Source organism: Notolepis coatsorum, assembly GCF_963971535.1.
Source record: "Notolepis coatsorum genome assembly, chromosome: 1".
Lineage (NCBI taxonomy): Eukaryota > Metazoa > Chordata > Actinopteri > Aulopiformes > Paralepididae > Notolepis > Notolepis coatsorum.
The window spans coordinates 256,095,894-256,122,525 of record NC_140165.1 but is presented as its reverse complement, the minus strand read 5'-3'; the positions used below and the strand labels follow the sequence as shown (position 1 = coordinate 256,122,525).

Sequence of the window (26,632 nt, the reverse complement as noted above, 5' to 3'; positions counted from 1 at the left end):
ACATTGGACTATTGACAAAACCATACTAGGTAAATGACTGTACATTGGAGGGGGTTGGGTTAGGATATTTACAGGGGCCAGTGTTGAATTGCAGTCTCCCGTAGGTGTCTCTTGAGAGAGGTTTTGAAAGTGGGTAGTGATCCACATTCCTTTACAGCTTTGGGTAGGGCGTTCCACATTGATGTGGCATAATTGCGAAACGTGTTTAGTCCCTTATTTGAGCCGAATCTTACCCTACATTAACCTGGTATAAGGCAAGCTGATATCAGTATCTGTATTGTTGCATCCCTGCCATGTGCATATTTAAACATATATTTAGTCATCTCAGGGAAATACGACACACAGAGCTGCTTTATAATCTCCTGTAATCTCACATGGTAACGATGCTAAAACCAGCCTGGTGTCGTCTTGTAATCTTAGGGCTGTACCGAGTACATTCAAAGCTTCTATTGAAGTATTCGAGCTTCGAATGTCTGTCGTCGTATTTTATGACGTAATCATAATGATTTTAATTTTTTTTTATTTTATATATCCTCAAACTAAATCCTTAATTTGAATAAAGTGATTAATCTGATTAAATTAGTCTTTTTTGTATTAAATCAACTTTCTTTAAAGAATATAACTCGTCAGTTTCGTCAACATAAATAATCCAATAAGGGCACGGTTGGTATGAAAGTGATGGTGACGTCTTGATGGAGCGCCAAGCAGATTCAGATAAATCATTTATGATGAATGTTTAAACTTTTATAAATATTTTTATGACTAGTCATATACTATAATAGTATAATATTAGTGTAGCCTAATCTTTATCTGTAACTGTGAAAAAAAAAACCATTGGTTTAAACAGAATGAATAGACCCATACATTTTTTTTTTATAAACAAATGTATAATTGAATGTTGATTTAGAATTTGAATGTCAATGTTCGAACTATTCGCTACAGCCCTATATATTCTATTGTAATCTCACATGGTAACGATGCTAAGACCAGCCTGGTGTCTTTTCAGGAGGGAGACGGGGAGGAGCAGGAGAAATCGGCGAAGAAGAAAGATTCCAAGAAGGGTAAAAACCTGGGCCGGAGATCCACCCGAACCAGGAAGTGCATCAGCTACAGGTGGGGGTTTGACTGACGGCTGTGCATGTCGGGTAGACTTCTGTTTGTTTTTGGGATCTCCGACCTCTGTGTTCATTTGCTGGTTCCTGTCTCTATACGTACTAGGGCTGTCCCCGACTAAGGATTTGGATAGTCGACTAAGTTGGCCGAAATTGGCCGATAGTTGACTGGTAGTCGACTAACCCACTGAATGCAAACAAAGTTTATATATATATATATTAGAGCTGGGCCGCTAACGGAGTTAACAGGCTGCGTTAACACCAGACTATTATCGCACGATAATACAATTGACGCCGTTAATCTATTTCTCAAAGGTGGGTCTGGGACACATTAGTGTGATGTATTGTCCTTAAATACTTGCCGTAGTTCCCAGCGTGACGTTGTGCTACCCGGAAGTGATTACACAGTATGTACCTGAGCTGTAGTCGGAATAATGTGTCAAACTAAAGTAGTGGTCCGGTAATCATTGTTATACAGGTGAGGTTAAGAAGTCCTCAGGATATAACACAATTAGGCGATGAGGACGTCTGAATCTGCGCAATGCAAGAAAGAAGTCCGTCGGGACCTTTGTTTACCATGTTAGCTTAGCGAGTTAGCATGTTAGCTCACGTCGTTGCCCGGCACTTGGAAACATCTACAAGAAGAATCCACTTGACACACTAAAGGAAGGATCGACTGGACTATCGTGAGAGTTTACAACAGAAATGGCTTGGGTTATTGGAAATATTGGACCGTTTGATGACAATGTTGAGCAATGGAACTGTTACACTGAGCTTGAGCTACATTGGATTTGTTGAGAAACCTGCTTCTGCAGCAGTCTGTGTGTGAGCAACCAGTCAGCAGCATTGTGAATTCAGAGTTTCACTAAAAGACACATTGAGAGACAGGCTTGTGTGTGGATTAAGAAATGAAGGTGCACAGAAGAAACTACTGACAGAGTGATTTGACACTGGAGAGAGCTGTCAATATCAGTGTAACAATGGAAATGGCATCAAAGGAAGCCCAGCCGTTACATGCAACCAGTGGTGCAGTGGCAAATTGACAGTAGGTCAAACGCTCCACGCGCGTGCGCGCGCATGAACAGTTTTTTTTGGCTGCTCTCGTCCTGCAGCTGGATACTATTGCCTCACAGCGCGGCCGTCAGCGCGCGGCCCAGAGAGCGCCGCTGGCTCTGCGGCTCTGCGGCTCTGCAGCTGCGGCTCTGCAGCTGCATGCTTCTCCGGGAGTCCGGTTGGATAATGCCATGTAAAAAGCGATTGCGCGTACTTCAGCCTCAGTGACCGAGGTATAACGCCGTTATACCGAGTTATACCAGCACTGCACCACTGCATGCAACGACGAGTAGAGTGCACAAGGTCAGTGACGGGCAAAGCGGCCAGGGTCCGTGTTTTCGTTGTGGAGAAACAGGACATCTTGGTGTAAAGAAATGGATTGTCGTAATTGTGGGGGAAAAGACGCATGTAGAAATAAGAAGGGCACAGAAAATTACGATAAATCTGGTTTTAAAAGAAACACTGGAAATTACAAAAAGAAGAGACATGTTCATGCTGTTGAACAAGGAGATAGAACAGCTAGTGACTCCTCAGATGAAGAGGAGAGGATAAATATCCTCCTCTGGTCATTATTTGGGTAGAACACACCTATTTTGAATGCCTTCGGCAGATTTTTTTTAATTTTTTTTGCCATTTATTCTAGATTAACTCCAGGATTGCAGATAGATTAATCTAGATTAAAAAAAATGATCTATGCCCACCTCTAATATATATATTTTATTTTTTATTTTTTTTATTACATTTGGGCTGTGGGGGGTGCTTAAATTGCATTTGCCCCCTCTCCCCTCTGACTGCTCCACCATAGTCCTGAGCACTCATGAGGTCAGACTCAGTCTACGAAACATTAACACAAGGAAGGCGGCAGGGCCTGATGGAGTCCTGGGACGGGTGCTCAAGGACTTTGCGGCTGAACTAGCCCCAGTTCTCACCACCATCTTCAACCTGTCTCTGGGTTCATCCTGGGTTCCCGCATGTCTCAAGGCAACAACAATAGTCCCGGTTCCAAAGAAACCTAAAGTCACAGGCCTGAAGAAGAAGAAGTGCAGCGGCAGGCAGCAGGAGTGTCCGAGTCAAGAGCTGAAGCACTGGCAACGTTCTGATAATAAACTGTGAACACAATTAAAGATATTCAAATGTGTGTTTTTTAGGTTTGATGATTTCGACGACGCCATCGACGAAGCCATAGAGGAAGACGTCCAGGAGGATTACGGAGGAGGTGAGAAAAGCACTGAACCCCCAGACCTGCTCCCGTAGTCCACATAGCTGTAGTCCACATAGCTGCCCTGTAGTCCACATAGCTGTAGTCCACATAGCTGCCCTGTAGTCCACATAGCTGTAGTCCACATAGCTGCCTGTAGTCCACATAGCTGCCTGTAGTCCACATAGCTGTAGTCCACATAGCTGCCTGTAGTCCACATAGCTGCCTGTAGTCCACATAGCTGCCTGTAGTCCACATAGCTGCCCTGTAGTCCACATAGCTGCCCTGTAGTCCACATAGCTGCCTGTAGTCCACATAGCTGCCCTGTAGTCCACATAGCTGCCCTGTAGTCCACATAGCTGCCTGTAGTCCACATAGCTGCCCTGTAGTCCACATAGCTGCCTGTAGTCCACATAGCTGCCTGTAGTCCACATAGCTGCCTGTAGTCCACATAGCTGCCTGTAGTCCACATAGCTGCCTGTAGTCCACATAGCTGCCCTGTAGTCCACATAGCTGCCTGTAGTCCACATAGCTGCCTGTAGTCCACATAGCTGCCTGTAGTCCACATAGCTGCATGTAGTCCACATAGCTGCCTGTAGTCCACATAGCTGCCTGTAGTCCACATAGCTGCCCTGTAGTCCACATAGCTGCCTGTAGTCCACATAGCTGCATGTAGTCCACATAGCTGCCCTGTAGTCCACATAGCTGCCTGTAGTCCACATAGCTGCATGTAGTCCACATAGCTGCCTGTAGTCCACATAGCTGCATTGTAGTCCACATAGCTGCCTGTAGTCCACATAGCTGCCCTGTAGTCCACATAGCTGCCTGTAGTCCACATAGCTGCCTGTAGTCCACATAGCTGCCCTGTAGTCCACATAGCTGCCTGTAGTCCACATAGCTGCCTGTAGTCCACATAGCTGCCTGTAGTCCACATAGCTGCCCTGTAGTCCACATAGCTGCCTGTAGTCCACATAGCTGCATGTAGTCCACATAGCTGCCTGTAGTCCACATAGCTGCCTGTAGTCCACATAGCTGCCTGTAGTCCACATAGCTGCCTGTAGTCCACATAGCTGCATGTAGTCCACATAGCTGCCTGTAGTCCACATAGCTGCCTGTAGTCCACATAGCTGCCCTGTAGTCCACATAGCTGCCTGTAGTCCACATAGCTGCCCTGTAGTCCACATAGCTGCCTGTAGTCCACATAGCTGCCTGTAGTCCACATAGCTGCCTGTAGTCCACATAAGCTGCCTGTAGTCCACATAGCTGCCCTGTAGTCCACATAGCTGCCTGTAGTCCACATAGCTGCCTGTAGTCCACATAGCTGCCCTGTAGTCCACATAGCTGCCTGTAGTCCACATAGCTGCCCTTTAGTCCACATAGCTGCCTGTAGTCCACATAGCTGCCCTGTAGTCCACATAGCTGCCCTGTAGTCCACATAGCTGCCTGTAGTCCACATAGCTGCCTGTAGTCCACATAGCTGCCCTGTAGTCCACATAGCTGCCTGTAGTCCACATAGCTGCCTGTAGTCCACATAGCTGCCTGTAGTCCACATAGCTGCCCTGTAGTCCACATAGCTGCCCTGTAGTCCACATAGCTGCCCTGTAGTCCACATAGCTGCCTGTAGTCCACATAGCTGCATAGCTGCCTGTAGTCCACATAGCTGCCCTGTAGTCCACATAGCTGCCTGTAGTCCACATAGCTGCCTGTAGTCCACATAGCTGCCCTGTAGTCCACATAGCTGCATGTAGTCCACATAGCTGCCTGTAGTCCACATAGCTGCCTGTAGTCCACATAGCTGCCCTGTAGTCCACATAGCTGCCTGTAGTCCACATAGCTGCATGTAGTCCACATAGCTGCCTGTAGTCCACATAGCTGCCTGTAGTCCACATAGCTGCCTGTAGTCCACATAGCTGCCTGTAGTCCACATAGCTGCATGTAGTCCACATAGCTGCCTGTAGTCCACATAGCTGCCTTTAGTCCACATAGCTGCCCTGTAGTCCACATAGCTGCCTGTAGTCCACATAGCTGCCCTGTAGTCCACATAGCTGCCTGTAGTCCACATAGCTGCCTGTAGTCCACATAGCTGCCTGTAGTCCACATAAGCTGCCTGTAGTCCACATAGCTGCCCTGTAGTCCACATAGCTGCCTGTAGTCCACATAGCTGCCTGTAGTCCACATAGCTGCCCTGTAGTCCACATAGCTGCCTGTAGTCCACATAGCTGCCCTTTAGTCCACATAGCTGCCTGTAGTCCACATAGCTGCCCTGTAGTCCACATAGCTGCCCTGTAGTCCACATAGCTGCCTGTAGTCCACATAGCTGCCTGTAGTCCACATAGCTGCCCTGTAGTCCACATAGCTGCCTGTAGTCCACATAGCTGCCTGTAGTCCACATAGCTGCATGTAGTCCACATAGCTGCCCTGTAGTCCACATAGCTGCCCTGTAGTCCACATAGCTGCCTGTAGTCCACATAGCTGCATGTAGTCCACATAGCTGCATGTAGTCCACATAGCTGCCCTGTAGTCCACATAGCTGCCCTGTAGTCCACATAGCTGCCTGTAGTCCACATAGCTGCCTGTAGTCCACATAGCTGCCTGTAGTCCACATAGCTGCCCTGTAGTCCACATAGCTGCATGTAGTCCACATAGCTGCCTGTAGTCCACATAGCTGCCTGTAGTCCACATAGCTGCCCTGTAGTCCACATAGCTGCCTGTAGTCCACATAGCTGCCTGTAGTCCACATAGCTGCCCTGTAGTCCACATAGCTGCCTGTAGTCCACATAGCTGCCCTGTAGTCCACATAGCTGCCTGTAGTCCACATAGCTGCCCTGTAGTCCACATAGCTGCCCTGTAGTCCACATAGCTGCCCTGTAGTCCACATAGCTGCCTGTAGTCCACATAGCTGCCTGTAGTCCACATAGCTGCCTGTAGACCACATAGCTGCCTGTAGTCCACATAGCTGCGTGTAGTCCACATAGCTGCCCTGTAGTCCACATAGCTGCCCTGTAGTCCACATAGCTGCCTGTAGTCCACATAGCTGCCCTGTAGTCCACATAGCTGCCTGTAGTCCACATAGCTGCATGTAGTCCACATAGCTGCCTGTAGTCCACATAGCTGCCCTGTAGTCCACATAGCTGCCCTGTAGTCCACATAGCTGCCTGTAGTCCACATAGCTGCCCTGTAGTCCACATAGCTGCCTGTAGTCCACATAGCTGCCCTGTAGTCCACATAGCTGCCTGTAGTCCACATAGCTGCCTGTAGTCCACATAGCTGCCCTGTAGTCCACATAGCTGCATGTAGTCCACATAGCTGCCTGTAGTCCACATAGCTGCCCTGTAGTCCACATAGCTGCCTGTAGTCCACATAGCTGCCTGTAGTCCACATAGCTGCCTGTAGTCCACATAGCTGCATGTAGTCCACATAGCTGCCCTGTAGTCCACATAGCTGCATGTAGTCCACATAGCTGCCCTGTAGTCCACATAGCTGCCCTGTAGTCCACATAGCTGCCTGTAGTCCACATAGCTGCCTGTAGTCCACATAGCTGCCCTGTAGTCCACATAGCTGCATGTAGTCCACATAGCTGCCTGTAGTCCACATAGCTGCCTGTAGTCCACATAGCTGCATGTAGTCCACATAGCTGCCCTGTAGTCCACATAGCTGCATGTAGTCCACATAGCTGCCCTGTAGTCCACATAGCTGCCCTGTAGTCCACATAGCTGCCTGTAGTCCACATAGCTGCCTGTAGTCCACATAGCTGCCCTGTAGTCCACATAGCTGCATGTAGTCCACATAGCTGCCTGTAGTCCACATAGCTGCCTGTAGTCCACATAGCTGCTCAGAATGTGTTGTATGATTGATTGATTGATTGACAACTTTATTAACAGATTGCATAATGGGTACAATACAGTACGGTTCAATACACACAATTGTTAAAGGGGCTATGCACTGCTATTCCTAGCACTATTTGGGCAACTTTACACAATTCCTGTTAGTCTATTGAAGACAGGCCCCCCCCCCCCCCCCCCAAGTGCCCCCTCTCTCTCCCTCCCTCCTTCTCTCTTCCTTTCTGTCCTTTCTCTCCCACTCGGCTCTCACTGATGAGACGAGGCAACTTTTTTCTTTTCTTTCTTTCAATCTCCCGTGTGGCGCGCGGCCGGCAGGTACCCCCCCCCCCCCCCCCAAGTGCCCCCTCTCTCTCCCTCCCTCCCTCTCTCTTCCTTTCTCTCGGCTCCCTCTCGGCTCTCTCTTCCTCTCGGCCCCGCAGCCCCACTCGCTGTCTAGTCTAGGTAGAATGGGGGCGGGCATTAGCTCCAACCACAGAGCCAATCGCATCACTGTCTATCCACAGCGCCCAGTGACGTGCTCAGGGACTTCAAATCAAAATGACCCGATTTACTAGAGGCACAGAGGGGTTGGGCTGAAACGGAGCAATTCGCCAATATGGTATTTAGACCCTAAAACACATTGATACGAACTCCTATTACTATAATACAATGCTAGAGACTGAAAAATGACATTTATAATGCATGGGACCTTTAAGGGGATGCAGACCAGAGAAAGACTTTTGTCTTGTTTACATCAAGGTCCCCCATTTTCAATTCATCATAACATATATGACATACCAGATCTACAAATATACAGTACTGTTTAAGAGTACAACGCCTGTCACATAGACCCTGGCATTGGAAACTCTGATTAAGAGACAGAGTTTCTAAGAAGAGAGTATATACATTTGAGGGGGAATAAACTGTATATTGGAGGAGGTTAGATGTTCGGTCTTCTTCTCTGGATACTCAGAATGTGTTGTAGATAATCAGTCTTCTTCTCTGGATACTCAGAATGTGTTGTAGATAATCAGTCTTCTTCTCTGGATACTCAGAATGTGCTGTAGATGTTCGGTCTTCTTCTCTGGATACTCAGAATGTGTTGTAGATAATCAGTCTTCTTCTCTGGATACTCAGAATGTGTTGTAGATAATCAGTCTTCTTCTCTGGATACTCAGAATGTGCTGTAGATGTTCAGTCTTCTTCTCTGGATACTCAGAATGTGTTGTAGATTATCAGTCTTCTTCTCTGGATACTCAGAATGTGCTGTAGATGTTCAGTCTTCTTCTCTGGATACTCAGAATGTGCTGTAGATTATCAGTCTTCTTCTCTGGATACTCAGAATGTGTTGTAGATGATCAGTCTTCTTCTCTGGATACTCAGAATGTGTTGTAGATTATCAGTCTTCTTCTCTGGATACTCAGAATGTGCTGTAGATTATCAGTCTTCTTCTCTGGATACTCAGAATGTGTTGTAGATTATCAGTCTTCTTCTCTGGATACTCAGAATGTGCTGTAGATGATCAGTCTTCTTCTCTGGATACTCAGAATGTGCTGTAGATTATCAGTCTTCTTCTCTGGATACTCAGAATGTGCTGTAGTTAATCAGTCTTCTTCTCTGGATACTCAGAATGTGCTGTAGATTATCAGTCTTCTTCTCTGGATACTCAGAATGTGCTGTAGTTAATCAGTCTTCTTCTCTGGATACTCAGAATGTGCTGTAGCGACACACTGCTGGCGTGAACAGACTCTAACCGTGAGTTGCTGTAGCAGGTGCGGCACGGGGCAAAGAAATATCCAGCATCCTGTCCGAGGAGGGGAAGGAGGAGAAGGAGGGGAAGGAGGAGGAGAAAGAGAAAGGGGAGGAGGAGAAGGAGGGGAAGGAGTGTCCTCGACCGCTGAAGGCCCAGCCTCAGCCCCGCGCCGGCAAGAGCAGGAAGAGACGCAGACTGAACGACCTGGAGAGCGACAGCACGGCCGCCGAGAGTGAAGAGGAGTTCATGCTCAGCAACAGGTGACCATCCTCCTAACCCTTACCTTAACCCTTACCTCACTGTTTAGAAACCTAACCGTTACCTTAAAAAAAAAAATAAGAAATGGCGACTTGCCTGCTCAACAACTTTTTCTTTCTCAACCTAAAGTTGAACCTAAAATATGTTTCTGATGACATTCTATGATAAAAATAGGTTATATATTTGCAGGGACTGCAATGCCTAGTTTGACAGTTTTATCTGAACTTAGATGAGTTCATCGTATGATGATTACAATAATTCTCATACCCTATGTACAGCATAGACCACTGCACTTCCGCGTTACATTGAAATCGGGGAGGAGATTGCGAGGGGAGCATATGATGAATGTGGATGAGAGCCTTGATGTACGTGGTTGCAGCTACGGCTGTGGGGGCGCTGGAGACATGATCCAATAGACTTTTTTATGCGCCTGAGTCTCCTGAACACGGCGCGACCCATTCCTAATCGATCAGAACTAAATGTGTTCGTGTCCGTGTTCAGGAGACTCGGGCGCATAAAAAAAGTCTATTGGATCATGTCTCCAGCGCCCCCACAGCCGTAGCTGCAACCACTTACATCAAGGCTCTCATCCACATTCATTCATATGCTCCCCCCGCTGTAGGTGCCTAAATGCCTAGTCTGGTAATTAAGAGTAATTTCAGTTAATAGCAGTTAATAGAAAAGCATTTTGTCCTTGTATTTCATAGGATAAATAGATGGATATTATTATTATAGAAGTTAAAATGTTTTCTTTGTTGTTAGTTTGTTTCTTACAGGATATTTGGCTGATAGGCCGAGGGACTTTTAGTTTGACAGGATAACGGTGATGTCATTGATTACTGTCAGCTGCGGCAAGGTGACAGCTTTTGGTTTAGAAAGAAAACAACGCATATTTTACCGGTGGTCAGGCCAAGTGATGAGAGAGTGGAGCCAGACAGTTTTTGGACCTCTCTCTGGATAAACTTTGTTAATCTCGCTGCTCTATATATAATTAGGAAACAAGAAGGTGTAAACCCGAGTTGGACATTAAATAGTTGATACTACTTCGTGGTCGGTGCTTTTCTTGTGCGTGGATATGGAACGGGAGGATTCAAAGACTGAGAGCGTCTGAAGCTTACGGCATCAACAAGTTTCGGATACTACACCCGCTATCTCCTCCCCGATTTCAGAATCCCGGAAGTGTTGCGGTGGTCTATTGTTTTGGTCTCACTGTATGCTGGTGCTCTAGTGCGACATCTAGTGGCTGAATGTTATAGCACCTTTTGAAAAGAGGTAAAAAAAAAGAAAAAGGCCACACAAGGACTAATTAACCAATAGAAGAAATTCAGCAACAGATGACACAATAACACACAGAGGCAACATCTTCACACTGTGCTTTATTTAAAATAGAAATACATTTTCATGTAAATATGTCACATTATAGCCAGAGGCTAATAAGAACAGACAACAGTACAAGTTACTAAACTACACAAACTTCATAACCACTTCACCTTCTCATCCACTCTGTTCACCTTCCTTTTTTTTATCTACTTTTTCTCCCCATTTTCTATTTTTCTCCCTTCCCCAATTTCGTATTGTCCAATTCTACCCTCCCCTGTCTCGAACGCTGTTAGGCCATGCCTCCCACAGGCCGGCTGCAATGTGGACGAAGCCTTGCATCACGTGTCCCCTCCGGTACTCGGAGGCAGCCGTCGCATCTTTTCACCTGCACAGCGCGATCTCTCAGCGGCGAGGAGTAACGCGTGGGAGGGACACGCCGCCCCTGCCGCTTCCTGATTCTACTGCGCAGGCGCACCAACCGACCTGTAGGAGTCGCTGTCCACAACGTCCGATCCCCACCCACCAGCTTCCCACCCCCTAATACTGCCAATTGTATTAGTATGAACGACCAGCCAAGCTGGTAGCAACGCCGAGAGCTGGGCTCGAACCCAGCATCTCCTGCGTTGGTGGCGAGCGCTTTGCCCACTGCGCCACCTAGCCGCCCCCTCTGTTCACCTTCTCATCCACTCCGTTCACCTTTTCTGCCACTCCTTTCACCTTCTCAAACCACTGCTTTCAACTTCTCAACCCACTCTTCAACTCAAGTGACATTTTCTCTCCCGTTTGTTTTTATTTTCCAGCTCTGATGAAGAGGAGTTTGCGGCAGAAGAAGACGATGATGATGACGATGATGAAGATGTGGGCAGCGACGTGGGCAGCCCGGCCGGCGGGGTTCGCCCCAGACGGGCAGTGAAGCGGCCGCCTAAACACAGACCAAGCAGGACCCAGCGCAAGGTCCGCAAGCGCCTGCGTCGCCACCGGAGACGCTCCTCTGAGGAGGAGGAGGAGGAGGAGAGCGAGGAAGAGATGGGTGAGACAAACATACAACATAATTATAGCATGATGTCAGAGTGTGATTCTCTCTCTCCAGTGACATGATGTCAGAGTGTGATTCTCTCTCTCCAGTGACATGATGTCAGAGTGTGATTCTCTCTCTCCAGTGACATGATGTCAGAGTGTGATTCTCTCTCCAGTGACATGATGTCAGAGTGTGATTCTCTCTCTCCAGTGACATGATGTCGGAGTGTGATTCTCTCTCTCTCCAGTGACATGATGTCAGAGTGTGATTCTCTCTCTCCAGTGACATGATGTCAGAGTGTGATTCTCTCTCTCTCTCCAGTGACATGATGTCAGAGTCAGGGTTCAAAATTGCGACCGAATGGGTCGCATATGCGACCGAAATTGTATCTGTGCGACCTCAAAATATAATTGGGAGCACAGATGGATACATGAGATACTACATTGCATTAGGCTTGAACTAATCAGATTCTCCCTAAAGGGCTCCCTTGAAACATTCCATGTGACCATTTCTGCATCACATCGATACCCTGACTATCAATGAAGAGACTTAGAAAGGATAGAGCTTTACACCTCTAACTGCACTTGCATATCTTTTATTATTATTTTATTCCTATTTTCTACTGTCCCCCCCCCCCTTTCCCTGTCCTGGTATGTATGGGTGTGAATGAGACCCCGGGGGGATGGGTGGGTATCTGGGGGAGGGAGAGAGGAACGAGGGACACAGCTGCAGAAGATCAAACTATTCAAGAATTACCACAACACTAAGTAGGGGTGGGGGAAAGAGTGAAATAATGTCATTTTTGATTTTCTTCCACAGCCACATCCGTGTTAGAGAGTTTTTTTTTTAGTTTTTTCTTTATCTCTTTTTATCTAAACAATTGTGCATAATGCAGATGGGTCGGATTGATATTGTTGTTGTATTTCTTTCCCAGCAACATCTATGCTATGTGTTTGTATGTTTTGCAGGTGCGTTTGTCAACAACCTCGGTGTGGGGGGGATGGGGTGGGAATGAGGGAGGGGAAGGGGAAATGAAAGGGAAAAAAAGATGGAAAATGTACAATGTTTACAATTGAAATGTTCAATAATTTTTTTTCCTGTAATAAAGAAATTTAAAAAAATATATATATATATAAAATTGGGAGCATTCGTGCGAGTGCAAATAATTGTTCTGGTGCGACCTCCCCCAACGTCCCTTTCTCTGTACAGTCGCTAGTTTGTCTGTCACTCAGTATGTGCCAGTGAGTTGACAGTGACCATTCTAACCAATCAAACGTGAGCTTGACGTTCTTACCTTTAATGCTGATTTTAGATTGGTTCAGTTGACGCAGTGCCCTCATGGCCCCTCCCCCTCACAGACCCGTCTCGTCACAGACCCGTCTCATTAGCACCGAAGATAGCAAGTGTGCAGGTCCTCTTTTAACATCACTGAAGCAACGATTAAACAATGGCCCAGTAAACTATTCACTTTAGTTTAATACACGAGGCGTTGTCTAATGTTATCTAGCTGGCTAGCTACTGATAGCTCATAACTAGGGATGTCCGATATTATCGGCCGATATTGGCATTAAAATGTGATATCGGAAAATATCGGTATCTGTTTTCAAATTTACATTTCTATAACCTTTATTTACCCAGGAAAGCAAGTAAGAACAAATTCTGATTTTATTTATTGTCAAAAGTATGCATAATGTTGTGTTAATTCCACAACAAGAGATATGTAATGTTAATTACCTGAAATTATTCAGTTTTTGGGGGGGGGGGGAGACCCTGCATATATCGGTATCGGTTGATATCGGTATCGGAAATTAAGAGTTGGACAATATCGGTATATTGGTATCGGTAAAAAAGCCAATATCGAGCATCCCTACTCATAACATCATTGAAATTCGTTTTTGCAGCTGTGGCTAAAGTTAGCTAGCTACCAGTGTACCATCCATCTGCGACGGACTTAATTAAACACTTCATGGAAACGGAGTAACGTTAGCGTTATGTCGAGTTCATACTACACTACACGTATGAACTCGACATAACGTTAACGTTACTCCGTTTCCATGAAATGTTTAATTAGCAGCAATCTGTTGTTGAAAATTTTACGTTAATGCTCCGTGCATTGCATGGACAGGAAGCCGTCATGCGAGGACAGGAAGCTGTCATGAAATCGTTGTAGTCATATTGTAGTCTTTTAGTCTTATTATCTAAAAGATTTTAACCAAATAAAAAGCAGCAGCACTATTGCATAACTGAGTCATGTTTGCTATGTATTTCTTTCTTTAGGGGAGTAGGACATTTGATTCACAGTTTTAGCATGATGTTTTATAGATGGCTAGGTTAAACACAGGTTTTTGTTTTTAAGAGGGGGGATTTGATTTGATTGACGTTTATTTCAAATATGCAACACAACAAACAAACATCAAGTACAGATATAGCCTTAAGCCGTTAAAACAATAAATGTATACATTTTCTTTTTTAAATAATAATAATCTAAAAGAACCGATAAGAGTATCGATAAAGTACCGAACCGTTAAGCAGTATCGATAAGAGTAGTAGTATCGATAAAATCCTAACGATACCCATCCCTAACTGTTATAGTCGTTTTTTTTATCAATAAAAAATATATATTACATTATATATTGTTGGTGCTCCTTACATTTTGGTGGGTGCTCCTAAATCTTTGCTGGTGCTCCCAACTTTTTGAAGTTGGGAGCACCAGTGCTACCAAGTAAAAGAAATTATTTCGAGCCCTGAGAGTGTGCTTCTCTCTCTCTCCAGTGACATGATGTCAGAGTGTGCTTCTCTCTCTCTCCAGTGACATGATGTCAGAGTGTGCTTCTCTCTCTCTCTCCAGTGACATGATGTCAGTGTGCTTCTCTCTCTCTCCAGTGACATGATGTCAGAGTGTGCTTCTCTCTCTCTCTCTCCAGTGACATGATGTCAGAGTGTGCTTCTCTCTCTCTCTCTCCAGTGACATGATGTCAGTGTGCTTCTCTCTCTCTCCAGTGACATGATGTCAGAGTGTGATTCTCTCTCCAGTGACATGATGTCAGTGTGCTTCTCTCTCTCTCCAGTGACATGATGTCAGAGTGTGATTCTCTCTCCAGTGACATGTCAGAGCTTCTCTCTCTCTCTCCAGTGACATGATGTCAGTGTGTGATGATGATGTCAGAGTGTGATGATGTCAGAGTGTGATGATGATGTCAGAGTGTGCTTCTCTCTCTCCAGACTCCAGCGACTACAGCGACAGTGACACGGACAAGAAGAGGCGTGGCCTGAGGCGCGGCCAGCGGCAGCAGGTGAACTACCGGGAGACGTCCGAGTCGTCCGACAACTCCCGTGCCTCGGCCAATCAGGAGCCGGTTAAACAACGCAGCACACAGCGCAAGCCACGCCTCTCCAGCGACTACAGCGAGGGTCAGTCGCCGCCGCCGCCATTAATTTACCCCGTTGAATGCCACCATCCACTTCAATGTTAGCGTTAAAAACGCCTAATCTATGTTTTAAATTATGGCTATGTGTCTAATCTGCCTGTCGCTTATCAATGACTCGTTTGCAGTCAACATTGTCAAAGCGGATTGTTTTTTTATCGGTTCATTTTCGTTTTATAGCATTTTGAAAAGCCCTCGTTTTTAAGGAAAATATAAAGATTCCATGATAAAAGACATTTACTGGAATATTCTAGAATACACAAAAACATTGTCATTTTTCGGCCTATTTATGAATCGTTTTCAAATAAACGCTAGATTATCGATAGTATATTTGTACGTATGCACGCTATAGACGCAAGCTGAAAAATCTATTCTCTTATTTCCTCATCAGCGATCACAGCCAAACAGCCACATCACACATAGGGCAAATGCTGAGATCTCAGCGAATACAACTCTGATTATCCCAAGACTGGTAAAATAGATTCCTTACCTCAGATCAGATGTTCTCCAAAAAGATTATTCCAATTCCTGATCGCCATTCCAAATATCGATCACGTTTATTGATTGATTATTGATTGATTATTATTTTTCCAATCTGAGCTCCTGTAGGGGCTGGTGTACCAACGGGAGACTCTGTTGATGAAATATGAATTCAGATCGCTAATAAAACAATAAAACTATATTTGTCGTCGTGGGCACTCAACGGGGGGGCTGATAAAACGAGTTATGTCGTCCGTGGCACTGAAAGTGTTACGGTGATGAGGTTCAAACCTGATGGTTGGCCTACACACCTTGTTTGCCAAAATGGCTGCCGTGAAAAGGGCCTATTCTTTTTTTTGGACCAGGTGCAGAACACTGGTCTCATTCGCAATTCTGGTCGCATGTCAGTCCATGATTTTGGTATGTTACATTTTGAATGTTTTACAGTGACTTGACTCCAAACCTGGTAACTTCCATTCTAGACTGATGCGCCGGGATTTAATCACTTAGTGAAATGAAGATAACAATCATGATTAGGGATGTCCCGAACACGTTTTTTTGCTCCCGATCCGATCCCGATCATGTGATTTTGAGTATCTACCGATACTGATATTTCCCGATCCGATCAAAAAGTGTCTGAATGTTATCTATAGCACCATCTAGTGGCTGAATGTTATCTATAGCACCTTAAATTAATCCAATGTTGGTTTTCTCGTAGCACTTCTCTCAAGAGCATAGTTAACATCGAGTAGAGATGCTCCATGCATGAGGTCCAGTGTTTCTTAACTTTACATAACCGTAAATACAACAGTTTTCTTTTTTATGGAAAATGTGTGATGGGCCCCAATAGCGCCCCCTTATGGCCAATTAAGCTCCACTGAACATTCCAATTGTTGTCATTATTCTTCTGTTGGCTTTATCTTCAATCGTTGTACCAAGTATCTTGGTAGATGGACACAAAAACACATGCAAAACAAACACTACGAACACCATACAGCAGTAGGAAACAAGGACACTATAACAGAAGGAAGGGTCGTCACGTCAGAACACCAGCGTTCTATGCTCTGCTTGGTGCCAGACTTGAACCAGTTCTATTGTATTACAATTCTAAATATAGCAGCTAGCTATCTGAGGAAATATATCAATTTTAGCTGCTTAACAAGGCGACAAATTGCAGATGATTCTGACATCTGAGGTAATAACCTGTTTAAATGAGTCATGAACCAGGAGACGGTTGGTCCCATTCAACTCACTGTTGGCCGAACTAAAAGTTTCCGCACATGGCACCAACGTGCGCTCACACACACTACACAGTGAGGTGATGACCCTTCCTTCTTTTATAGTTTCCTTGGCAGTAAACAGGATGTTAACATTAGGGCTGTCTTAAATGCTTCGAAGCTTCGAACGTTCGATTCGATGGCACAAGCTTCGAACATAAAAAAAAAATCGAAGTTTAAAAAAAAAAAAAAAAAAAAAATCATTTTTATTTTTTTTTTTATTACTTCGATTTGTGTGTGTGTGTGAACTACCCATCCCAGTTAGGACAGCCGAATCCCGTCCAATCTTTCGCCGTCGACTAAAGACTCACTTCTTCAACCATTATCTGAAATGATAAAAAAAAAAAAAAAAAAAAATCTAACCCTGACTAACCTTACTGTCATGCACTTGTCCTAATAAACTAACCTACACTGTAACACGCAACACTTTGATGAACATTGTTACTCAGCTGATAGAGTTGTACCCTTCTTGCTGTCTTGTCGTACAGAACTTGTAAGTCGCTTTGGATAAAAGCGTCAGCTAAATGACTAAATGTAAGTGTGTGTGTGTGTAGGTGTGTGTGTGTGTGTGTGTGTGCGCGCACCTTGTAGAATTCCACACATAAGAAAGAAAGATACTGGGATGAATAAACAAAATAGGAAATAAAATGTAGAAATGCATGCAATACATAAATAAATATGAATCTCCATATATGAAATATAACATATAGATAAGGTGCTACTGAGATGTTTTGGTGAGTTCTTTGTTTTTTTGTGGAAGTTGCCCTTCTTAAAAATGCATGAACATTCACTGATAATTGGTCTGTAGTGGAGTCTACAAGGTCTACATTGCCGGACCATGTAGAATCCGGACCTTGTAGACTGACATAATTCTGTGCATAGTTTAGTCTACACAGGCCATATTTCAAATAATCAAAATCTTACTTCATTCATCTTAAACATTCTTGATTTGGGGGATTGGTAGTTCCCATGAAATCTGAAGTTGTTCAAACGACAACAGCGATCCACCTTGAATTAAATCACACAGCCGAGTGAAACCTTGTTGGATGCGTCAGTCACGAAAGGGGCTACTTAATTAATTAATCCAACCAACTTTATTTATAGAGCACATTTAAAAACAACAACGTTTACGAAAGTGCTGTACAAGTCCCACAACATAAGATAAAAAAAAATATTAAATTTTTTTTTTTTTATTTTTTTTTCGAAGCTTCGAATTAAAATCGAAGCTCGGCCCCGAAGCTTCGATTGCCAAAAAAAGCTTCGAAGGTCAGCCCTAGTTAACATAGACGAGGACAGGAAGTGGAAAACAAGAGAGGAGGAGGGTGTTTTCAGTGACTAGGCCTGCGTCGAGACTTTGCTTTGCCATTGGATCATCTAGTGGCTGACTGTTATCTGTGGCACCATCTAGTGGCCGAATGTTATCTCAATAGCACCATCTAGTGGCCGAATGTTATCTATAGCACCATCTAGTGGCCGAATGTTATCTATAGCACTGCAGCACCTATCCCTCCAGGGATCAGAGACTATGATCATGATTAGGGATGATCCGATCATGTGATCGGGATCGGGGCCGATGACGTGATTTTACGAAGATCGGGATCGGCTAAAAAAAAATCTGCCATTTTTCTTTTTTTTTTACTTTTTTCTTTTTTATTCAACAAACATGACCATGTTCACGTCTTAAACTCATACTGAGGCCTTATTTTTGGTTTTAAATTGCATATCATCATTAATTTATTTATTGTCACACAGAGCAGAAGAATTTTGCCAAAACAAACCAATAGTATCCAGCTGCAGAACGGCAGACCAGCCACACTCTCAGACCCAAACGCATTTCCTTTGATTTAATTATACATCAAATGATTTATGAAGTTAACTTTTCACCTGGATAACGTCAACATTCAGGGTGAATGTAATGTGAGAAATTGGGATTAAAAAATAAATAAATTTTTTTATTTGGGTCTGAGAGTGTGGCTGGTCTGCCATTCTGCAGCTGGATACTATTGGTTTGTTTTGGCAAAATTCTTCTGCTCTGTGTGAGCATAAATAAATGAATGATGATATGCAATTTAAAACCAAAACTAAGGCCTCAGTATGAGTTTAAGACGTGAACATGGTCATGTTTGTTGAAAAAAAAAAAAAAAAAGTTAAAAAGTTTTTTTTTTTTTTTTTTTTTTTAATCCCGATCTTCTAAAAATCACGTGATTGGGACATCCCTAATCATGATCATCGTCTCTGATCCCTGGAGGGATAGGTGCTGCGGTGCTATAGATAACATTCGGCCACTAGATGGTGCTATAGATAACATTTGGCCACTAGATGGTGCTATAGTTAACATTCGGCCACTAGATGGTGCTATAGATCAGGGGTTCCCAAACTTTTCAGGCCGGGGCCCAGAAAATAAGGCGTCAGAGAGCCGCGGCCCAATGCACATCGTCTGTTTTTTGTTTTTTTTTTTTTTTGTCAGGCGACCGATTTTTTAAGCCAAATATCACTTCAATCCTATTAAGTTAGTTCAAGTTAGTTATTCATTTATATGTGCTATTTATGGGAGGGCTAACTTGTTGCAAAATAATAATGATAATAATAATAGCCTCATTAAAATACTATTGTTGCTTCGGTTGTTTTCAGCGTTTTATGTGCATAATCTGTTATTTAGTTTGAAATGTTCGTTGAAATAAGTAGATTTTTCGTTTTTGTTTATTTATTAAGTTAATATAAAACCTAGTCACATTTTAGAATACAATAGAATATAATTTTAGAATACAACTAGAAACACTGTCCTGGCCTGCTTCTAAGTTCAGTGGCCTGACAAAAAAAAAAAAAGAAAAAATTTTTTTATTTTTTTTAAATCATCTCGCGGCCCACCCGTGGCTGCTCGCGGCCCACCTTTGGGTCGCGACCCCGACTTTGGGAACCACTGCTATAGATAACAGTCAGCCACTAGATGATCCAATGGGGATCCTGATCCTAAATTAAACATTTTAATTCAAAGCATTTAAGCAAAGTCTCGACCCAGGCCTTGTCACTGAAACCACCCTCCTCCTCTCTTGTTTTCCACGTCCTGTCCTCGTCTATGTTAACATCCTGTTTACTGCCAAGGAAACTATAAAAGAAGGAAGGGTCATCACCTCACTGTGTAGTGTGTGTGAGCGCACGTTGGTGCCATGTGCGGAAACTTTTAGTTCGGCCAACAGTGAGTTGAATGGGACCAACCATCTCCTGGTTCATGACTCATTTAAACAGGTTATTACCTCAGATGTCAGAATCATCTGCAATTTGTCGCCTTGTTAAGCAGCTAAAGTTGATATATTTCCTCAGATAGCTAGCTGCTATATTTAGAATTGTAATACAATAGAACTGGTTCAAGTCTGGCACCAAGCAGAGCATAGAACGCTGGTGTTCTGACGTGACGACCCTTCCTTCTGTTATAGTGTCCTTGTTTCCTACTGCTGTATGGTGTTCGTAGTGTTTGTTTTGCATGTGTTTTTGTGTCCATCTACCAAGATACTTGGTACAACGATTGAAGATAAAGCCAACAGAAGAATAATGACAACAATTGGAATGTTCAGTGGAGCTTAATTGGCCATAAGGGGGCGCTATTGGGGCCCATCACACATTTTCTATAAAAAAAAAAACTGTTGTATTTACGGTTATGTAAAGTTAAGAAACACTGGACCTCATGCATGGAGCATCTCTACTCGATGTTAACTATGCTCTTGAGAGAAGTGCTACGAGAAAACCAACATTGGATTAATTTAAGGTGCTATAGATAACATTCAGCCACTAGATGGTGCTATAGATAACATTCAGCCACTAGATGGTGCTATAGAGTGATTCCCAACCTGGGGGTCCGCCAGGGGGCGCAGGGGGTCCGCCAGACCACAGATGATTTGAGTTTCTTTTTTTTTTCTTTCAGAGAAATATTTAATTAGCACATTTTTATCATCAGAAGCATGAATAGTCTCTCCACTACAATAAAAAATAAAGATAAATAAATAAACATCTAGACATGATTTTTGAACGTTAACAGTAGCCGCTAAAACGCGAATCAGTTGACTGTATCACTTTCCGTAGCTAGCCTAGCACGCTAGTTAACTTTCTCGGCTCGTCTGCAGTCAGCCGCCAGAGGCGAAAATGTGTGACAAACGAAAAGGAGATGACGGCAGCTCATCTGCAAAAAAAAGTTAGGACCTACAGCAATCGCGAAAATTACATCACCATGGGCTTCACTGAGGGACCAGACAAACGACCTGAGTGTGTGATTTGTGGAGAAAAGTTGGCAAACTCGAGCCTGAAGCCCAGCAAGCTGAAGAGACATCAGGCGTCTAAGCACCCAGAAACCGTTGGGAAGGATCCCGACTTTTTTCGGAGGAAAGAACAGTCTCAAGGCGAACAAGCCCGTTGATGTTAGAGTAGCGTGGAGCAGGGGTGGCAGTGATTTACAGAAGGCTACCGAAGCCTCCTTTGAGTGTTCGCTTTTAATTGCAAAAGCAAAGAAACCGCACAATATTGGCGAGCAGCTCATCAAACCAGCCTGCATCAAAATGGTTTAGAAACTGTGCGGCCCACAGGTGGCGGATAAACTAAAATCAGTACCACTCTCGAACAATGTAGTGAAAGACCGAATTGATAAGATGTCAAGTGATTGCGAGCAGCAGCTGTCAGAAAAGCTTAGAAAGGGTCCATTTGCCATACAACTTGATGAAACTACAACTGTCGCAGACGAGGCTGTGCTCATCGTTTATGTGCAGTATATCGAAAATGAGGATCTGAAGCAGGACATTCTCATGTCAGTCAGAGATGTTTGGGGGTCCCTGGGGGAAAAAAGGTTGGGAACCCCTGCTATAGATAACAGTCAGCCACTAGAATGATGCTATAGACAACATTCGGCCACTAGATGGTGCTATAGATCAGGGCTTCCCAACCTTTTTTCCCCCAGGGACCCCCAAACATCTCTGATGAAATTCCTGGACCCCCCTCCTAATAAAATACCATAAAATACCTTTTTTTGTAATTTTAATACTTTCTTTGTCATTTTAATAACAAACTGCTTATACACAGGTATATGCATCATAATTAGACCCACTATGCTTCTTTTACGCCTTCAATCAACAAATCTCATCTTGCACCATATGTATTTCAAAATGTTGGCCAATATTCAAATCCTGTATTCATCCTCTCAAATCAGGCCCTAATGGTGAACGGTTTGCATTTATGTTGAATGAAGTAAGAATCCACTGCAGTAAAAATATCCTCACCTCGAGTGGTGGTAGTAAGGTTGACTGACATGAGAATGTCCTGCTTCAGATCCTCATTTTCGATATATTGCACATAAACGATGAGCACAGCCTTGTCTGCGACAGTTGTAGTTTCATCAAGTTGTATGGCAAATGGACCCTTTCTAAGCTTTTCTGACAGCTGCTGCTCGCAATCACTTGACATCTTATCAATTCTGTCTTTCACTACATTGTTCGAGAGTGGTACTGATTTTAGTTTATCCGCCACCTGTGGGCCGCACAGTTTCTAAACCATTTTGATGCAGGCTGGTTTGATGAGCTGCTCGCCAATATTGTGCGGTTTCTTTGCTTTTGCAATTAAAAGCGAACACTCAAAGGAGGCTTCGGTAGCCTTCTGTAAATCACTGCCACCCCTGCTCCACACTACTCTAACATCAACAGGCTTGTTCGCCTTGAGAGACTGTTCTTTCCTCCGAAAAAAGTCCGGATCCTTCCCAACGGTTTCTGGGTGCTTAGACGCCTGATGTCTCTTCAGCTTGCTGGGCTTCAGGCTCGAGTTTGCCAACTTTTCTCCACAAATCACACAATCGGGTCGTTTGTCTGGTCCCTCAGTGAAGCCCATGGTGATGTAATTTTCGCGATTGCTGTAGGTCCTAACTTTTTTTGCAGATGAGCTGCCGTCATCTCCTTTTCGTTTGTCACACATTTTCGCCTCTGGCGGCTGACTGTAGACGAGCAGAGAAAGTTAACTAGCGTGCTAGGCTAGCTACAGAAAGTGATACAGTCAACTGATTCGCGTTTTAGCCGCTACCCGGTAGCCTACTGTTAACGTTCAAAAATCATGTCTAGATGTTTATTTATTTATCTTTATTTTGTATTGTAGTGGAGAGACTATTCATGCTTCTGATGATAAAAATATGCTAATTAAATATTTCTCTGAAAGAAAAAAATAATAAAAAAAAAAAGGTTAAAAAAAACTCATCATCTGTGGTCTGGCGGACCCCCTGCGCCCCCTGGCGGACCCCCAGGGAATCACTGCTATAGATGACAGTCAGCTTTCTGAAAAGTATTACTCTACATAGAAATTGTATCTCTAGCACCTTTTTACATTTTTGAAATGTACCATTAGAGGACACTACAAATGCAAAAAACAAACTAGCGTGAATCCGTAATAGCTGCGATCATTCACACACACCGGCTGTCTGGAGATATCATTCACACACACCGGCTGTCTGGAGATATCATTCACACACACCGGCTGTCTGGAGATATCATTCACACACACCGGCTGTCTGGAGAGGAGATGACATTCACACAATAAGATCAGTCCTGAGTCCATGTCTCCTGTTCTGACCTCTGATCTTTCCCCCCTCAGCCTCCCCCTCCTCCAAGGAGACGGACGACGACTACGAGGAGGACGACGGCGAGCGGAGGAGGAGAGCGAAGCGGAGGAGCAGCAGAGAGGAGGAGCGCGTGGGGAAGACCCGCAGGAGGGTGAAGAGGAGACGAGACGAAGACGAGGAGGACGGGGACCGCAAGAGGCGCCTGAAGAAGAGGAGGCTGGCGGAGGAGGAGGAGAAGGAGGAGAGGCGAGAGGAGCGGCGGAGGAAACGGAGGAGAGAGGAGGAGGAGGACCCGGCGAAGATGGGCCGGGGCAAGAGGAGGGAGTTGCTGTCGCTGCAGCGCCGCAAGCGCCTCGCCCTGATGCTGAAGAAGCGCCGGCCCTCCACCGACGAAGACGAGTCGGACTCTTCATCGGAGGAGGACAGGCCCGTCCGCAAGAGGCTCAACCGCATAGACTCCGACGAGGATGAGGAGCAGGAGGAGGAGGAGGAAGAGGAGCAGGTAGAAGAAGAAAAAGGGGAGGAGGGGGAACAACGGGAGGCAAAGACCAAAAAGTCCTCATCCGTGGAGAGGAATTCTCACGTTGCCGGCGGCGATGATGCTGATGATGATGATGCTCAGGAAAAGGGGAGGGGTCAAAACCTTTCTCCTGCTAACGGACACCGGGCCCCCCCCTCCAGAGGCCCCACCCCAAAGCCTGGGGCCGGGAGTCCGACTGTACCCAGGGACAGTGCAGGGTCGGTCGGGCAACACAGGCACAACGGCCCCTTGCCTCCGGAGGACGTGGAGGAAGAGGAGGAGGGGGGGGAGGAGGAGGAGGGGGAGCAGACGGACTCGTTAAACTTAGCTCACAACAGCCCGCAGTCATGATGTCTGTGCTTGTGCGTGAATAAAGCTGGCTATATTCTTTGTTTTATATTTTCTCTCTCTCTCTCCCACCCTCCATCCATCATATCTCCCCCGCCCTCTCTCTCCCCCTGTCTCTCTCCCCCTCCCTCCCTCTCTCTCACCCTCTCCCTTGCCCTCTCTCTCACCCTCTCTCCCCCCCGTCTCTCACCCTCTCTCTCACCCTCTCCCCCGCCCTCTCTCTCCCCCTGTCTCTCTCACCCTCTCTTCTCACCCTCTCTCCTCGCCCTCTCTCCCCCGCCCTCTCTCTCCCCCTGTCTCTTTCGCTCACCCTCTCTCCCCTGCCCTCTCTCTCGCCCTGTCTCTCTCTCTCACCCTCTCTCCCCTGCCCTCTCTCGCCCTGTCACTCACCCGCCCTCTCTCTTCTCGCTCCCCCTCTCTCTCCCTCTTTTCTTTCCATTCTTTCTGTCTGTCGTGTTGTGGCAGATTTGTCCACAACAACATTGGCCACAACACCTCATGTAAGCAGGTGAGCTACACTGTCGACGCCCTCACCTCTCGTCTCCACGGACTCTAGAATCAGCGTTTCCTGAGCTACGGTTCAGACTCGGCTGGTCCTGGGTTAGAGTTAGTCCCTGCTGGGTCCCCACAGGACAGGAGCTATGAGCCCTTCAGGAGGGAGTTCTTCAGAAGGTTCCTCTGAGTTCTTCAGAAGGTTCCTCTGAGTTCTTCAGAAGGTTCCTCTGAGTTCTTCAGAAGGTTCCTCTGAGTCCTTCAGAAGGTTCCTCTGAGTTCTTCAGAAGGTTCCTCTGAGTTCTTCAGAAGGTTCCTCTGAGCTGCAGCTTGGAGTTCTTCAGAAGGTTTCCTCCGGGTTCCACAGCTCTGGTGTTCCGTGTGACCAACCTAGGACAATTTTACAACATTGTTAGAATGTTCCGTCATCAAAACATCATCATCACACCATGTGACCTTTTCACCCTGAACCTCGACCTAGGATCTGGTTACAGTACTGACTCTGTTTTAAATGGACACGGTGGCTCTGTTCATAGTGGACCACATTCTACAACACTTCTTCATCTTCCTAGCACTTAGCCCACCTCCAAGGTCCGTGTGGACTCAGTCGGTCCACGTTTTCACAAGAGTCTTGGACTGGTCTGCACATGTTTGCTGTACATACTTTGCCTGTACGCCTGTCTTTGTAAGATAATAGATGTTCTGTTCTTTTAGTCTCCTTGTAAAATATAGTGTTATATTTTCTATATGAAGGAGAGGAGGATCGATGCTGCTGTGAGGGACGACGGGGTTTGTCCAGAACGCAGGTTCGCCAACAGTCAGGCTGTGTGTTTCTCTTGTGTGTTTTGAGAGCAACTGTTGATTTTGTGTTTTTGCGAAATATGACCAGTTGGGAGCGTGTTCAGGTGTTTGCAACGTTCCCCGGTGTCAACGATGGACTGGATGTTTCACCTTTCGACCTGTCACTCTTATCTCAAGAGGTAGAACGTGTAACGCCATCAAACCGGCGACCTCTAGGCCACTTGGTACTGCGCTTTGTTTGCATTTCTTGCTGCTTCGGTCCAATGTGTAGGTTGGAGTTGCGTGGGGATGGAGGGTGGGAGGGGTTCCTACTGCTGGCCACACCTCTGGCTCTGCCAAGAGAGGTCAGGAGAAATCCATAATATAATAAGTATAACAAAGTTTTATGTTTTGTGTGGACCCCAGGAAGACTAGTTGTTGTCCTGCAACAGCGAATGGGGATCCTAATACATTACATTTACCGGTAGTCATTTAGCTGACTCTTTTATCCAAAGCGACTTACAAGCTCTGTACGACAAGTCATCAGGAAGGGCACAACTCTATCAGCTGAGTAACAATGTTCATCAAAGTGTTGAGAATAAACTCAATAAACTAAACGCCAACCCACACCTCAGACTAAACCAAAAAAAAATTAAACAAAGTGCAATACCACCTCTTTTGCCTAGAGGTAGCTGTGTGGCACCTTTTTTATTTTTTTTTAAAGGTAAAATCCACCCATGTTATTGCTGCAATACTGTACAGCTGGTTACAATTGGTGAACATGAACGAGTCTCTACTTGATGATGTCATCAAGGAACCACTCCTGGAGCTGCTCCATAGACGGTGAACAGTCGACCAACTCCTGGGACACTGACCGTAACCATGGTGATTTAACTGAGCCCACAAAGTCGGTCACTTAATTGATTTAAAGGTGCTATAGATGACATTCAGCCACTAGATGTCGCACTAGAACACCAGCATGTCATCAATCCAATCGGGGGCATTCCATGTGGCGAAATGGGAAGTAGGGAGGGGCTACATGCAACACATGTAAACAACAACATTCATTTTGGACCCGCAAACATTTTGTAAATTATAAATGAATTAATACAAAAATGTGGGGGGAAGCAATACTTTTATTCTGCACCTTTTATAAAAGCTTTGTGGATATATTATTTAAAGAAATAATTGTAC

General features: G+C 45.0%; 1 protein-coding gene across 1 annotated transcript in view; it reads left to right on the top strand.

Annotated features, from left to right (window-relative positions):
• rsf1a (remodeling and spacing factor 1a) overlaps nt 1–25,775 on the top strand; it is a gene marked incomplete at its 5' end in the record, with an annotated part of 131,571 nt that extends 105,796 nt beyond the window's left edge. The window contains 6 exons of the mRNA XM_084309868.1: nt 1,007–1,113; nt 3,314–3,381; nt 8,954–9,197; nt 11,316–11,545; nt 14,756–14,944; nt 23,331–25,775. Of these exons, the coding sequence (XP_084165994.1) occupies nt 1,007–1,113; nt 3,314–3,381; nt 8,954–9,197; nt 11,316–11,545; nt 14,756–14,944; nt 23,331–24,169 (1,677 nt within the window). The 3' untranslated portion in view covers nt 24,170–25,775. The remainder of the gene's footprint in view (nt 1–1,006; nt 1,114–3,313; nt 3,382–8,953; nt 9,198–11,315; nt 11,546–14,755; nt 14,945–23,330) is intronic.
• Nucleotides 25,776–26,632: the final 857 nt, after the last annotated feature.